The sequence below is a fragment of the Dufourea novaeangliae genome, unplaced genomic scaffold (assembly GCF_001272555.1).
Source record: "Dufourea novaeangliae isolate 0120121106 unplaced genomic scaffold, ASM127255v1 scaffold101, whole genome shotgun sequence".
In the NCBI taxonomy this organism is placed as follows: Eukaryota; Metazoa; Arthropoda; class Insecta; order Hymenoptera; family Halictidae; genus Dufourea; species Dufourea novaeangliae.
The window spans coordinates 140,743-157,838 of NW_015373989.1; the positions used below are offsets into that span (position 1 = coordinate 140,743).

General features: G+C 35.4%; 1 protein-coding gene across 1 annotated transcript in view; it reads right to left on the reverse strand.

The window, feature by feature from the left end:
- Nucleotides 1–554: 554 nt before the first annotated feature.
- LOC107187760 (kinesin-like protein KIF13B) overlaps nt 555–17,096 on the reverse strand; it is a 171,967-nt gene continuing 155,425 nt past the window's right edge. Inside the window, 9 exon segments of the mRNA XM_015575925.1 lie at nt 555–1,089; nt 2,041–2,211; nt 2,351–2,551; nt 2,730–2,913; nt 3,620–3,879; nt 5,306–5,639; nt 6,504–6,655; nt 9,189–9,263; nt 14,669–14,686. Coding sequence (XP_015431411.1) covers nt 1,001–1,089; nt 2,041–2,211; nt 2,351–2,551; nt 2,730–2,913; nt 3,620–3,879; nt 5,306–5,639; nt 6,504–6,655; nt 9,189–9,263; nt 14,669–14,686 — 1,484 coding nt within the window. The 3' untranslated portion in view covers nt 555–1,000.

Here is a 17,096-nt window from a genome sequence, read left to right on the forward strand (position 1 = left end):
GGTTTTTCCTAGGGGCACATCTCCCGATGATAAAAATTACCACCTGGTGGTAATATTGGAGAGTGTGTTTATTATTATTATTACAATTTTTTTAATATGTGTGTATTACGTGTGTGTGTGTACATGTGTGTGTGTACGGTTATTACGAGCATATGGATCTCTCGTAGATCGGATGCTTGAACCGTTATGGAATTGCTCGGGACATCCTTGACGAATCGGTCAAGGTCAGGGGAGGTGCCGGGACACATATAATTGTCGAATATTCGATCTTTCGTTTTTCGTTCTCTTTTGTCTCCAGCTCTTCTTACATCGATAGCCTTTTTTTGGACAATGTACAATTCATTGGATCGCACGAACCGTCCAGAGAGAGGGGAAGAAACACGATGTCATTCCTCTCGTGTCTGACGTGAAACGGTTTCGTCGTCCCAAGTCGTAAAAGTTCGAATCGTGTGGAATGCTTAATAGAATCTCGCTTGAAATCATCGTCGTTGACTATGTCTCTCTCTCTCTCTCTCTCTCTCTCTCTCTCTCTCTCTCTCTCTCTCTCTCTCTTTCTCTTTCTCACTCTTGATACACACGAAAAATAAGAAAATAACAGACCAACTACATAATATATGGTATCGACGATCGTTTCTTTTCTTCCTTTGTGTATGTGTGTTTTACTTCTCTCTGTTCTCTCTTGGCTACTCTCTACTGAAACCGCGCGAGACACGGACACGCTGATGACGCGCACGCGCGCGTGGATTGTGTCCGCGATTCTGCTCTGTTTTTGTTTGTGTGATACACATTAAATGACCTAATATTTCAAGTAATATTTAGAAGTATTAATAATCCATAGCTGCCCTAACGTCTAAGGGACTGAAACACTGCTGTGCTACATCATTTATCGATAGGCATGTAGCGAGTTTAGGATATTTTTTTTTTTCTTTAGTGGCTTATTTAGAAGAACGAAGTTTTAGGTGAAGCGAGTCGCGTGTCGTGTGAGATCATCCCCCGGTTTTTACTTGCCCCGCGGCGAGGACCGTGTGCCTGTTGTTGAGAGACCTTCCCCCCGGCTCCGACTTCGGTGCAAGGAATGTAGACCCTCGCCTGGAAAAATCAAGATTTTTAGGCTCTGACTATATATTATTCAACAAAAGTTTTAAATCTTTAAAAGTCGTTTTATTTACTTCAATTCGAATTGCTGAATACAATAGTAATCTCACTTTTGATCCTGTATTTAAGGATTCTTTGCTCAATTTAATTGTAAATATGGAGCTGTAGAAGACATGTAGTTCCTACTTTTGAACGACTATTTGCATCCTACATTTATATTTTACTTAAATTCATTATTATTTTTATTATTATTTGTTAGATACAATAAAATTGAAGAAATTGTATTAGGTGAATAATTCAAGGAATAAGTCAAACTGAACACTAAGTTTATATTTAAACAGCTAGATTTTGTGACGCATGGGGGAAAAACTAAAGCCAGCATCGCGTCCAGCAACCTTTAATTACCACAAAAATACCAGGTTTTTAAAAATTCAGAGTATTGGCCAAGACGACTGGTTTGTAGTTAAGTGTTAACAATACGTGGATTCTTTCATTATTAATTGCAATTATACTGATGTTTTGGACACCTTATTTAACATCTACAATCTCGCTTGATATGTGCTTTCTCGTATGATTTCAATCAGGACACTTCAACTTCATTTTACGTCTTCGAGAATTTCTCTTCAGGACAATTCTTTTCTAGACACCCTACATAGATTCACTCGATTCAACATGAAACGTTCGTGGATTCTATTGAGGCATTTTTTTACTAAGGGCGTTGTATTAACATTAGGTGAGAACAATCTTTAGGTATTGAAACTAATATAAAATGATATATTAGTCTTAATTGGTGAAAAATCGGTCTTTTAACACAAGAATGTTCTCGATCACATTTATGGTAACTTGTCCCATTCGTTGGTCACTTTAAATTATAGTAAACATTGAAGTTTGGCATTATCATGCAAGAAATTGTTTAAATGTTATAATTTTAATATAATTTTGTACCTCTGCTAACGCTTCTGCGCATCGGTGCAGTTGACTGAGGGAGGGTGATAGTGTAGTTCCTAAGTGCTCTGCCACGTTTGTCTTGAATTAGTTTGTCCACTTTTACGAATATCCCGCATTTCGGTCGACACGTGAAGTACCTATGGCCGTTTACAGCACCATCGTTTTTACCTGTGTAACAATCGAACACATTTTCATTCGATAATCCAATCATTAAAACATTATATCAGATCTACTTTAGAGAAATGAGTTCTCGATTCAATACTAAAATCAATATTAAAATTTAGAATTGTGGATAATGGAATTTTACCAGTCGGGGCGTCGAGTTCTACGCCTATCCACGTCCCAGAAGCGAATTCTGTCGGGCCAACATACGCTATGACACCGGAATAGCTGTACGGACGTACCAATACCGATTCACCAACTAAAACCCAGTCTGGGAGCGGTGTCTCGACTCTGCTTAAGTCGTGTCTCGAACCGAAAGCTGAACTTTTGTCGCTCACATCGTCTGCTAACAGAAGATACAAAATAATTAGAATTTGGATCGTACTGTTCTTATAATCCTAATGCATCCTCTATTACTAGACCTTCAACGGTATCCATGATATTTCAATTTGTTCAAGTTTTCATATTTCATTTAGTAGTAGATTTTAAAATGAAAATATCAAAGAATTTAATAAGTCGCGTACCATCGATTCGTTCGGAGGAGCTGTTGTCACCGTTTTCGTAGGGCATATTGGGTTGCATCGATTGTTCCAGTCTTGCTGCAGCTTTGCTCTCGGAGAGCTGTGGACGGACCATGGGGAATGATGCCCTGTGCTGAGAACTGGTAGGCCTTCCTGTACTCGCAGACACTTTTCTTCGTCGCACCACCTATGTGTGACCAATAAAGTGTTGGTAGTTCTATGATCTTCCAAATATTAGAATTCAGACACGAAAATTCCAAATCTTCTCAAATATTGACATTCCAAGTCCATTAAACATTGGAATTCCAAATCCTCTAAATATTGGAATTCCAAATCTTCAAAATATTGGAATTCCAAATCTTCTAAATATTGGAATTCCAAATCTTCCAACTAGTGGAATTTCAAATCTTCCAATTACTTGAGTTCTAAATCCTCCAAATACTGGAATTGCAAATCCCCCAAATATTGAAATTCCAAATCTTCCAAATGCTGGAATTCTAAATTTTCCAAATATTGAAATTCCAAGTCCAAGAAACATTGAAATTTCAAATCCTCTAAATATTAGAATTCCAAATCTGCCAAATATTGAAATTTCGGGTCCTCCTAATATTGGAATTCCAAATCTTTCAAACATCGAAATTCTAAATCTTCCAAATATTATATCATTTAATAATTCTTTAAGTATTTAAATTTTCAGAACTTTAAACGTATTCTGTATGTTCATAAAGATAATTGCAGTCGATTCAGTCTCTTCAAACTGCAAAGTATTCTATACTGATTGCAGAAGCGGTCGATATTTATCAGTTAGAAAGTAGTCGTAGTAAATTATATTTGCAGAAAAGAAATTTGTGTTCTAATTAATAATAATAACTTCATGCATAATTGACGATTACCTTGCCCGGTGGCAATTTCGTGTGGACAACCGAGCTACCCTCCAAGGGGCTGTCCTCTCCCGAATTCGAGGTCTGACTAATCTCCATGTCGTTTCTCCTTCGGTTGCTCACAACATGACTCGGTGCATCCTTCTTCTGCACGATGCTCAGTTGAGTAGTATTACTGTTCGCGTCGCTGTCGCTTTTCGTCGAAGAAACCGGACTGTCGATTTCGGCGTCCACGTAGGCGCCTGTTTCCTCTAAATTCTTCCTGGTATGTTCTGAAGCACAAAAGACAGTATTAACATAAAGTTCATCCACCGTATGAAGTTCATCATTGCATACTGAGTGGTCCAAGGCTGTATTTTGACCACGCAATCACACTTATAAACGTTTCAAATAGGTCCATCGCTGATTGAAACGTTCTACTCATGCTCGTTAGGCCCACACGTGACTCTAAAGATGTCGACACCTTGATTCAAATTGTAGCCAGACCCACTGGAATTAACTTTGAACCCAAATTCTATTACACTATGACACCAACTTCATTCGAAAGGTGTAAACATGTGACTGAATGATAAACAGTTAATTTTGGATCTTCCATCATTTTTCTACAAATAAAAATCTTGAAGTCATCAACCAAAGTCCAGCTAAGACCTAACAGAAGAGCTAACAGCCAATATTAAACGACAGAAATCCCATATGAGGATCTATTAGTTACCAGAGACTTCACAAATCAGTGATGTTCAAGCTAAGCTTCAGAACTTAAGCACCATCTTCTATTCTATCAAATAACAATCAACATCAATGGTGGATTAATCTGTAAATGTAGAGACACAGCCACACAGTGCCATTGTCTTCACTTCCTTTTGCGGCTGCATGAGTAACAGTTAATTTTGGACCTCTAATCATACATCCACAAAAAACAATCTTGAAGTCATCAACCAATGTCCAGCTAGAACCTAACAGAAGAGCTACCAGCCAATATTGAGCGACTGAAGTCCCATATGAGGATACATGAGCTACTAGAGAGTACATAAGTCATTAATGTTCAAGCTAAGATCTAGAACTTAGGCATCATCCCCTACTCTACCGAGCAGAAGGCTCATAATGGTCTAATCTATGAATGTAGACATAGTTACACTATACAGGGTGAACCACGAATCCTGATCAGTAGAGACTACTCTGTTATTGGCAGTCCAATCGAAAATATTTTTATCAGGTATAGCATAATTTCAAGAGATCTGTAACGTGATTATAGCAAATATTTTTGTCATTTTTTTTTTTTCATAATTTTTCAAGGTCATCTTCAATTTTTTGCAAATACACCTATAATTTTTTTACGTCTATCTGTTAGAGGTTTTCAAGACGAATTCGGTAAGTATCATAACATAACATGTGTTACTTATATTTTTAATCGAATTTTTGAAAGAAAATTGAAGGTGACCTTGAAAAATCATGAAAAAAAGAGTTTACAAAAAATTTGTTATAATCACGTAAAACTCTCTTAAATCCATGCTATACCTGATAAAAACATTTTCGATTAGACTGCCAATAAAAAAGTAATCTCTATTGATTACGATTCGTGGTTCACCCTGTATAATTGTCTCCAGTTTCATTCGTTCAACAGAAGACTGCTCTTGCTCCAACACCAAAGTTGAATAGAGTCCCAAGACATAAATATTAGGGTACAAATGGTGTACTAACCCTCGGTGCAATTGTTTCCCATCACGTTCAAGTTGTCCAACGTCGCGGTGACCTCGCCCATATACTCCTCCGGCGTTTCCTCCACTAAAGAGCTATCCATCCGTTCCGGCTTCTTGCTGTCCAACAGATTCCGATACTCCAAATCCGGCGTCTCGTCCACGCTGATCGATTTCACCGACAACGAGTCCTCCGACGTCAGATTTGTCGTGGACACGGCTTGGGAACCGTAACCGCTGCTGCTCATGCTCGGCGTGTTGATCTTCGTCGATTGAAGTTCGACGAGAGAATCCAGAGTGCGTGAAGAAGTTAGTGGTTTTACTGGTTTCGCCGTTGCCTGAACGTAATCGTGTGCGATACGCTTTTGAGTATTGTCTGACCAATGAGAAGCGTTCCAATTATCGAACACTGGTGTTTCATTAGGAACGTTTATTGTGCTCGAAGGATTGCCATTATGTGGCTAAGCCGATTTAATCGAATCGGCGTGACTTTCGAGAGGATTGTGAATCGGTTTCGACGATTGGTACACGATTGGATATGATTCGTAACGACTGTTTCTATTAGGTATACTATTAAGTAATCCATTATTTATTTTTAATATATTAGCAATGTTGTTTAAATTCAAAACATCTTTCCAACCTTTGCTTTTTTCGAAATGGCTGCGAATGTTGAAGATCGAGAACGAATATCACTGAAACGGCACAGGTTTTTGATTTCCTCGAAAATAGGTATTGAATTTGACAAAATATCATGGCTTACTTGTTTATATACCCCAATAATTTACAATATTTTAAAACAAAATGTCCTTTATTTTTTTACAAATTTATACCTAATAATTTAGGATGTATTAAGACAAAAAATGCCTTCTTTTGTATAATATTTTCTCACAAATTAGCAAGTATATTAAAGTCGCCTTAACTGCGCGAACATGGGACCACATACGCGCAGTAAGCATGAACTATCATTATTCTGACTGGTTTCAAGAGAGATCCTCCCAGTGGTTGGGATAACGCGCGGACAGTTACCGTAGAGGCCGTGCGCGCAGTTAAAGCGACTTTACTTTGGGCGCAGTTACAGCGACTTTTTTGTACTCTGTTCCACGATCGTTTATTTAACAATACTTTATCCAAGCGAGTACCAATCCCACATATTCGTCGTTCTATTTCTACAGTGATAATTACAGCATTAGAAGGTGTGCTACCTGATACGAATCGTATTCGGAGTAATCAGCGTCGCTCTTCTCCTCGTCCTCGTCGTTGATGGGCGAGGGCAGCTGATTCCCGACGTTCGACGTTTCCTCGTGTAACGTGGTCATCCGTAGACCCATTTTACTACCGACCATGTTCGGAGATGCTAAAACGAATGAAATTCAATTACCAGACACGCTCGTGACTACAGCCGGGTGGTCGCTGTGTGATATTGCTTCTGGATATCAGGGCCGATCTGGCCACGCTCGAGGAACTCCTTCGATATCGATTTTGTTTTGTTTGTAATTAGTCATGATTATTTGTTTCTCTTCGTGGGCTTTTTCTGACATACATACAATTCTACGTAATCGGGTCGATGAGCTGAGAACATTAAAAGGTGCCAGGTCGGTTCTGATACACATTTGTGATTACAAAGAATATCGAACAAAGGAGGACCCATGCTGTTTCCTAAGAATAAAAAAAAATAAAACTGAGAAGAATATATTCCACGTATCCGACTGTTTCTCCCCGTAATTGTACAGGGTGCACTGAAATAGTTAGTCCAACCGAGGAACAAACGATTCTATATACATATAAAAACGAATTCAAAATATGGAATAAAGTCTGTTCGTTCGAGGATTATTTCTCGAAGCAATCAAATTTGAAATGTTCTTTGATACATGTACACGTGACTACAGACCAAGATTTTTTTTATTAATGCTATTTTTAAGTCATCATTAAAAGAATGAATTGGCTTGTTTCATGAATGAAGTTATTTATTTCTGAATTAGTGTATTATTTAACTTCTAAAATCTTATCATATAATATTAAACTTCACATTACAAATTTTTTGCTGTTAGAATAAATGCAAAATTATTCGAAGACAATTTGTCATGTTTGAAACATTGTTTCTTATTGTATATCTGAACAATTCATCTAATTAATTAAATTATTACCTCAACAATTTATGCCCAGGTCTGTTTCACTATCACAACCTCATATGTCTGACCATTACTGGTTATTTCTACTTGCACCAATGCTTCAAATAATTATCAGTGATATGATATTAATTTTCCTCAATGATTTAAGGTATACTTTCAATCCTTTTAAAATAAAATCATCAGGAAATAGATACCATACACATAAACATTTAACAAGTAGAAACATCTTGCATTTGTCAGACATACCAGTAGTTTCTCCACCCTACTTTCAAATTTCATTTTCTCGAAAACGAAGCTTCGTACAAGAACACATGATTCGACATTTTTCGACTGGTTTCTGTGCATAAAATCATCTCGATCGTACCACAAGTCAACCGAACACCCCGTATCGTATTAATCGAAGATATCTCGAACTCGTGCGATTGAATGGATTCTTTTTCCAGGGGCACTCTCGTCTGCTATTATTTTACATGGTTCGTGTCTACGGTGTGTAGATTAAAAAGGTTTCGTCTTATTCAGTATGCGAGCCAGTGTTATTGCATTAAAAGTGTCAAGGGGGTCGGCAGAGGAAGCGCATACGTGGAATATTAGGGCAGCCTCAATTAAAAACATAAAACAGAGCCGTATATAGGTGTATACCAATTAAATCGTAAGCGATAAGAACATCGAACACATATGGAGCTACGCACTGCGCGCTTGGTTCGCGCAGTGTGCCAGCGGTTCCAATGAACGACAGTAAACTACGATGTTTTTCAAGTAACAAACAAAAAAAAGAAAAATACAAGAATAGTTAAGAAAGAAAGAAAAACGAGTTACGGTTTTTTTAACGGTGTATTTATAGCTAGAACTACATAATGGTCGAAACTAAGGAGTAAGGAAACCAAAAGAGTCTACTAATTCACTACGAGAATGATCGACTGGACTCTTTCAAACTTTCAGATGTTAATATTCTTAATCACAGATATTAATCGTTCAGAATTTTTCTGATTTTTTTTAGGAGATGTTGTGTTATTGCGAGTTCCTTTTTCGTTGTGTTTGAATATTCCTTTAATTAGAAAATTGTATTCATCCTGGGATTAGTGTTCACCCAATCATTTTTATTGGATGTTTTTTCTGGCTGTATTACAGATAATTTAATTGGTAAAGTATAATTCGAGTAATCGAGTATTCCTATCAGAAATAAAATATTACAACGTACGATATTCTAGATTGTCTGATATTTACAATTATCATCCATTGGAGACTAATTTCAATTGAAAATTAGTGATGGGATTTTATTTTAACTTAATTGAACCAATAATTTTCATGACTAATTAACTAAGTAACTGATTATACAGTTAATTAGTAATAACTAAAAGACTAAATAAGTAATCACTTTTCCACAACTATCGACTAAAAACTCCGATACTAATGACAAATCATTACCATGAAAAATTTTGCCTCCTTCTAATTAAACTGCAATACTGCTCGAAATGCAGTTAAAATGAAAACAACTAATTACTACGATGCAATAATGATTTAAAACACGTCTAATAACAGTATTAAAAACTCTAAACCACTATGCAGCAAAGGATTGAAAAACCCTATATAATTACTCAACGAAGAAGGTTTATCTGCACCATAAAATCATCTCCGAATTTTCGAGAATAAAAGTTCACGATACACAGAGAATCCTGAAAAGACTGATTATCCTTCTCGTGAACTTTTCACGGTCTCTTTTTAAGTCTGAAAGAGCGTCCAACAGCGAGTGTCACCTACACTTGGCAGAGGTGGATTGTTGCAGACGTGTCAATGAGTTGAGATTCAGGTTCAGATTCAGGAAAGTTGGTCTCGCTGAAAGGAGATAGACGTACTGATTACACCGTACTCCCATTAACATCTCGTCGATTCATTAAAACGCTACGTTTCTCTTCTCCCTCTGAATGGCGAGCCAGATTTTAACTTTGTGTCTCTTAACAACACAATGTTTACAAGCTGTAACGATGGATAATCGGAAATTTATGTACAGATCACATGTGACCGATTGTTATCAACATCGATTATTAATATTTACAAAAAAAAAATCACGACCCAAAAATTAATTCTTCGTTCTGTTTCGACAACTGTTTAAATTTATTCTTTTTCCCCTGATCGAACAGGGGTGGAACCATTTTCTTTAACTCGCCATTTCGATACAAATCCAAAATGCACGGATGATTCTATCGATTTATCGAATGCAACGAGAATATTCTGAAACGAACAAGGTGTTAGTGTCTCATAATACAAACGTGCATCGTGAATTTGTTAGAGGTACACTGACGAAAGTGATTGGTTTAAAGTCAATTGGTGTCTTCAATGGATTCTTCGTTTCTTTTTTTTTTCTTTTTTTTTTTTGCTATTATTCGAATAATGTTCGAATACTATTTTCTCGTAACGCATGCTTGACTAACTTGAGAACAACGACATCATGCATCACTAGTTGCTATTATGTAACGAGAGACTCTGTGATCTACGTTATTCGGAGACTGGTTGTTAAGTGACTGCATTCGATCGACTTTAAACCAATTCTTTCTGCGGAGAAGGGGAAAGGGGAACTCTTAATTCTTATCTTCGTATTTACAGAATCGTATTTTTACTTAGGTTTATCTGTATAAGAGTTTCCCTTTTCGGAATTCTTTCGAGAAACAATCTATTCTTTTTGCGAACTTGTTGGCCTTTTAAGTGGAAGTGATTTATTATCGACCTGTTAATTGAGGAAAAGAGTAAATAAATTTGTCGTTTATACATTTTTCCTACGTACTCTCATGGTTCTTCTTTTATCTATTTGTTTGAGGGATTGCTCTTGTTATTCATTGTGCAATTACGTTTTTGTCAGTGTAAAAGTTGAAAGAAATTTTTGTTTTACTTTTAAACTCTCAGAACCCTTAATAAAATCTCCCTAATTCCTGCTTTTCAGCAGAGTAAAAGTTCAAAAGAGTACTCAAAATATAACGAAATACACATATTTATAGAATTTAATGCAATGATAGTTCATAAGAGTACTCATAATATAACAAAATATACATATCAATAGAATTCAATGCATTAAAAAAATACAATAAAATATACATAAGGGTGTCCCAGTATCAATGGTACAACCGGGGAGGGATGATTTTACATGAGAAAATAAGTCGAAAATGTAGAATAAAATTTTGACATCAGAGGCTTAATTTTCAAGAAAATCGAATTTGAAGATTCATCTGTAACACGTATATTCGTCATGGTAGTAAGTAGAAACTGAATGCAGTGAACAGACACGTTAGTCAAGTCTTATTCAATTGCATGCGTATCCAGTAGATTTTCAAAGTCGATTTTCTCAACAACAAAGTCTGAAATAAAAGAATTTTATTCCATATTTTCGATTTATTTTCTCCTGCAGAATCACCCTCTTCCCAGTTGTACCATCAATACTAGGACACCCTGTATGTACAGAATGCAATCAGATATCGGTTTTAATCAACTGAAGCCATACGTAAAGGAAGAAATTTCACTTTCTAAAACGTAGCCTATGAAAACGTAAATCTGCATAAATATCAGCAGTCCAACGATCAATAAAATTACTCAATTAACAGGTAGTCGAACCCATGGTAGGAGTATCAATCCATTTCTAAATTGTTTCTCAGGAGGGTGAGTCCACCTAAATCATCAATAAATCGTATCAATATATAGATATGTATATGTATATAAGTATATGTACACATATATGATACAATAAAACCTACGTCTGTTTCTAAAAAAAAAAAAAAGAAAAGAAAAGAAAAACGAAAGTATCGCTCAGTAGCACATTCACAGGTAGAAACAGTAACACTCCGACAGAAAAGCGACTCGATTCGTCTCTCATATTTCGCCGTAACCAACAGCAGTGTCTCATTACACTGCCCTTTTATATCGTGTTTTCATCGTTCCAAATTCCAGGCTGTTGATTCGTAATCGATCAGCTTCTCTTGTTCCTTTTTTTTTTCTTTTCCTTTTTTTCTCGTTAATTCGTCGAAACACGCGGTCGGTTCGAGCGAACACGGGACACTATTGTATACATAGAAAAAGTCGGTGTTCTATTCTAATAAAAATTTAGGAGAAAATTTCACCCCGCGTGACAAGTTTCTCGAGTTCCATGCGCTTCGAGTTCGCGAACAGAGTAGTGGGGGCATAATACACAATATGGTAACAAAGTGAAACGGAACAGGTGCCGGTGAGAATGATCTCTATGCATGGTGAGACTCGGTATATAAGTAAAAAAATTAGCGAGATTCAGTTTCTCGTTTCTATGCGCTGCCCTGCTGCTCTTATTGGACTGCGGGTGTTTATGCAAATTTACATTGTTACAGACAACATTGTAGATGGATACAAATGAGAAATTCATCGACATAAAACACTGTATAGTGTTTGTTTAGATTATTAGACCACATTGTAGATGTATAACACTGATACTCAAAAATTAATCGAAATAAAGCATTGTATAATGTTTATTTAGATTATTAGACCACATTGTAGATGTATAACACTGATATTCAAAAATTAATCGAAATAAAGCATTGTATAATGTTTATTTAGATTATTAGACCACATTGTAGATGTATATCACTGATATTCAGAAATTAATCGAAATAAAGTACTATAATGCCTCACTATAGGTCTACTGCGAATTTACATCGTTACAGACCACATAGTAGATGGATAAAAATGAGAAATTCATCGAAACAAAGCACTGTAGTGCCTCCCTATAGGTCTATTGAAAATTTATATCGTTATAGATCATATTTTATATAGATAAAAGTGAGAAATTCATCGAAATAAAGCACTGTATTGCCTCTCTATAGGTCTATTGGTTGGGACCAGCAATGTGACTATACATAGAGAGCAGTGGACACTGTTTTGAATCCACATATTGGCTAGGTTTCCTTTTGTTCAATTTTCCATTAACAAACCCACCACTTTATTCAATTTTTTATAAATTATTTTGTATTGGATTTTTTTTAAACTTATTAAATGTTTTCTTAGCCAATGATACAGGTGTTGAATATCCAAATAAATTTTTTGTGTAATATTCAGATTATTAGTAAGCAATCCATTTTTTATCGAATGCAATAGTTTTCGTGGGAATCAGGAACACACGGTTCTTAACACGTTGAATATCACGACTGTCATCGGTGATCGGTATTGTCAAATGTAATTGAAGCAAATGAATATTAATAAGTACTTGTCAATTTTTCGATACTATTGTTATTGCAATAAAATCGGTGATTGTTGACAAGATAATATATTTTATTATTATATACCTCGTATAGTGAATATTTCAGTCTAACAATTGTAAGACTATGCGTAAATATGTACATGTAAACTGTTTGGTATTCAGCGTGTTAATGGTATAATAATATTTGTTATTGTTCTCCGACATCCCACGTCATTTTGATCAAAAAAGAAAGTACGAGGACATATTCAATTTATACTATTAAGTTATACGACAACTGAACATCATTTGTAAAATTCACTTTTAATCGTAAAGTACCACTTTCATTTTCGTCTATTTGCAATTACCAAATTGATAATTCATATTTATGGTAATATTTCATCTTCCAATCATTCTTACACAATTAGGACGAAAATCATCAAGAACGTAGTAGATTCATCGTTTATAGTGAAATACATTTGGTTTAAAGGAAATTCTTCAGATACAAACACGATGAGAGAGAGAGATCTACAGGGTGTCCCAATTAGCTTCGACTCCCTGATTGAGGGATTCCTGGGGTGATTTGAAACAACTTTTTCCTTAGCAAAAATGTTATCCGAGGCTTTGTTAACGAGATATTAACGAAAAACCCCGACCAATCAGAGCTCGACCAGGCAGACTCGCGCCCTGATTGGTCGGGGTTTTTCGTTAATATCTTGTTAACAAAGCTTCGGATAACATTTTTGCTAAGGAAGAAGTTGTTTCAAATCATCCCAGGAACTCCTCATTTTCGGGAGTCGAAGCTATTCTGGGACACCCTGTATACGAAAAGAAAATTAATTCACTAGTTCTGGGTGCCCGTTTACTATATAAATGCATAAACATCTGCAGTCCAGTGGTTGCACAGTGATCATATCGCAGAAAGGTGCAATAAAAAGGAGCTTAATCATTGAACAGACTAGCCGATGCTTGGTACACACAAGGGAAACGCATTCGCATGCAATTAATTCTGTGAACGAAATACGAAATGCAACATCGCTAAACGCAAATAAACAGCGTTCAATCTAGACAGAAATAATGCGTTCAGCAATCTTCAGAACTAGAATGCAAACGAATCATCAGCATTTACGAGGTTTCGTTCGTACGATGGAAACAAACAGCAACAGCGTTCGTCAAGCTTTATTTATTTACTGCAGCGGGGGATCCGTTAAATGCTCACGTTCACCACTTTTCTTCGATAAACGTTTCTCGATAAAAGTCAACTGAAACGACCATTAAATTGTCGGTTTGCTAGAAGAATGACACAACGACAAAAAGAAAAGTTTTTCAGATAATCGTTTTGAAATTTTTCGTGGCAGAAAATTATAAATGACTCTATTAGCTATTGAAAAATTTCTTTTTCTTTTACAATTTAGGTGATACTCGTTTGGTTTTGAGGATCTCTAATGAAGTATTGTTCATGTGTATTGTATACTATTGTAAAAAAAAAGGGTTAAAACATCCTCTTTTTTGAACCACATTAGTCTTGTTAAATAGTAATAATTTTCTTAATTAAATCAGTTAACAGTAACTAAGTGACGCTCTGTCGAAGCAAAATAGCTTACTTTTACAGTTACTTTTTTCTAGAAATCTTGAAATTAACGATTGTGTGGGATATGTCACTCTTCTAGCGAGCCAACGAAATCTGCTAAAAAAATTCTGCTCGATTAAATAATCATAAAAATATGCTTTGTAAGCCATGAACGCCAAGCGCCACGTACGATAAAAGTAAAATGTGAAAATTATTCACGTCGTGTTTTTCTTTTCATTTGAAACAGAAATGTTCAGCAGATGATCGAATTGAAATTTTCAAATTGAACGTTGATGTCGATGGCTTCTGGGTTCTGAATATTGCCGTGTATTCACAAAAATAATTAATACGCCGACACACCGATGCGTACTGGATAACTAAAAACAACAGACAGACTCAACCACTCACGAGACATAATGTACTAATTCGTCGCTGCCTGTAACGGCATCAATCAAAATATCAAATATCAAGACTCCATTTTACCTGAGTTCAGAATGGAGCCTTGCGTGGGCCGAAATAGTTGTAGAAGTAGTAGACGTAGTGTTAAACAGAGGAACAGATAAGTTGCATACATTAAATTAAGTCCAGGAAGACAACGATCGGTTAAAATTTTGCTACGGAACTCGCTAGTGTCAAGGGGCTAACGGAACGTGGACGCGTGAACAAAATACGTATTTGGAATTTTATTTAAAAAATGGGAGAAAGTATTCAAGATAGAAATTTTTAACTTCGTATCTGTAGATCCATACATCTCTGTAAGTTATATAATTTTTTTTAGAGGAATGCAAGATACTTCGTGAAACTATATTTTACAATTTACTGTGAAAATTTGTCAAGTCAAAAATTCACGATTTAAAAAAGAAATATAAGATATTTAGTGGAAGGATATTTTACAATTATTGTAAAGTTACTTGACAGTAATGACCGTCTTAGGACCATATAAATACAAAAATTAAATACAATAAGCTATTTAGTGAAAGGATATTTTACAGTTATTGCAAAGGTATTTGACAGTAATGATATTCTTAAGACCGTATAAACATCAAAATCAAATAAAATAAGCTATTTAGTGAAAGGATATTTTACAATTATTGCAAAGTTATTTGACAGTAATGATCTTCTTAAGACCGTATAAACATAAAAATTAAATAAAATAAGCTATTATAGTGACAGAATATTTTACAATTATTGCAAAGTTACTTGGCAATAGTAATCTTTTCAAGCAGAATTTGCTCAACGGAAGGGATTAAATTAAGTTGATTAAATAAGAAGTTAATCGTAGTTATTAATCCTTAAACTTCATTTAAAACGTACGAAACGATTTGGTCTACAACATGGATCCTTGATCGTCACAAAAATAAATATTTAAAAAAAAATGTGGACTCAATTTCTTCAAGAAATTGTCTTTTTTAATACTTCTTTCTTTTACCCTTCGAAACATTGCTACATCTTCCAAATCATTGGACGAATTCAATTCATGTAAAATACTTTTATGTAAACTATTTATAAACACAGGTGTACAATCTCAAAGTGGCCTCTTTTAAACGAATTTCCAAAAACGTAGTATCATTTCCGTGTCCACGTTGCACCAACCCCTCGAGTTTCGTTCAACAGTCTTGGATACTGTTTTTATTGTATAAGTGGTGGAGCTCAAGTGTCGCTGCTAAAACGCTAGGCGGATATGAGAAAGTGGGTGGTTTCGTTATTACCATGCTCAACTCTCTTCGTGTCCCACGTGTCCGCGTGGCAAACGAATGATCTCTATGAAAGCTACAAAGTTCGTTACTCTCGCAATCGGTTATCCGAAAAAAGATTGTGCGAAAAAGTTGAACATAGCCGGCGGTGACATAACAATATGATAGAAGCTGTAAATATAATAATAATACGAAATTCCAGTGTAGTGGTATCGCTAATGAAGGGAGGATTGATATTACCAAAAACATTTTTAAGGATAAGTGAGAGAGAATGTTTGGTCGTGTTTGTTCTAGGTGAAAAGTAGTTTCCTTCCATCGTATCTTAAATTCATTTAAAAAAGGAATACAAAATTTCGAATTATTTCTATTTTCTTTTACCTCCATTTAATATTATTCACGAAGCAAAATTATAGATATTAAGGTGATTCCAAAATTAAATTTCCAAAAAAAAAATAGATTTTTTTAAATTTATAGAAAATAATAGAGCAAGTAGAAATATCTCGACTTAATCGAAATGGAGATCGGTCAAACTCGAAATGTTCGATAGAACCCAAAATTTCATTGAATTCATTTTATTAATCGTTAGACACTATGGAAAGAAACGCTAATGAAAGATGACATGAATCTTAATTATAAAAAAAAGAGACTAAGAAAAATAAGAAACGAGAACAGATGTGACATGGTTCTCTTTCATATATCGAAAAAAAAAAAGGTGATCAACATATCCAGTACCAAAAGGATGACGTAACAGTGGAGATTTTTCAGACAAAATCTAGGGCAAGATCGTAAAGTGACTATCATGGCAAAGGTGATATATAATATGTATAATATTAAAAAACACTGCATAAGCCACAATTCAGAAACGGATCGGTAAGATTCCACGGTCGAATGTAATCAGTAGAAAGCGGAATTCAAGGCAACGAGAACGTGATCAAAAAACCAAAAAAAAAACCGATATGTATAACAATAGAAAATGTTGTTCTAAGTACTAAGGTCGTTAAACACAGTGCCATTAAAAATGTTGATCAAAAAGCGTCGGTCTGAGTAAAAATTCAATCGGTAGTTGAAGCGAACTAAGATGTTGCATCCATTATAAAAATAAAATAAAAAAATAAGAACAAACGATGAACTCGCACAAGAGATCAAAATGTCGTGAAAATCCAAAACAAACGTGAACGAATGGAGAAGAAAAAGGGGGGAAATGAAAAAATCGTGGG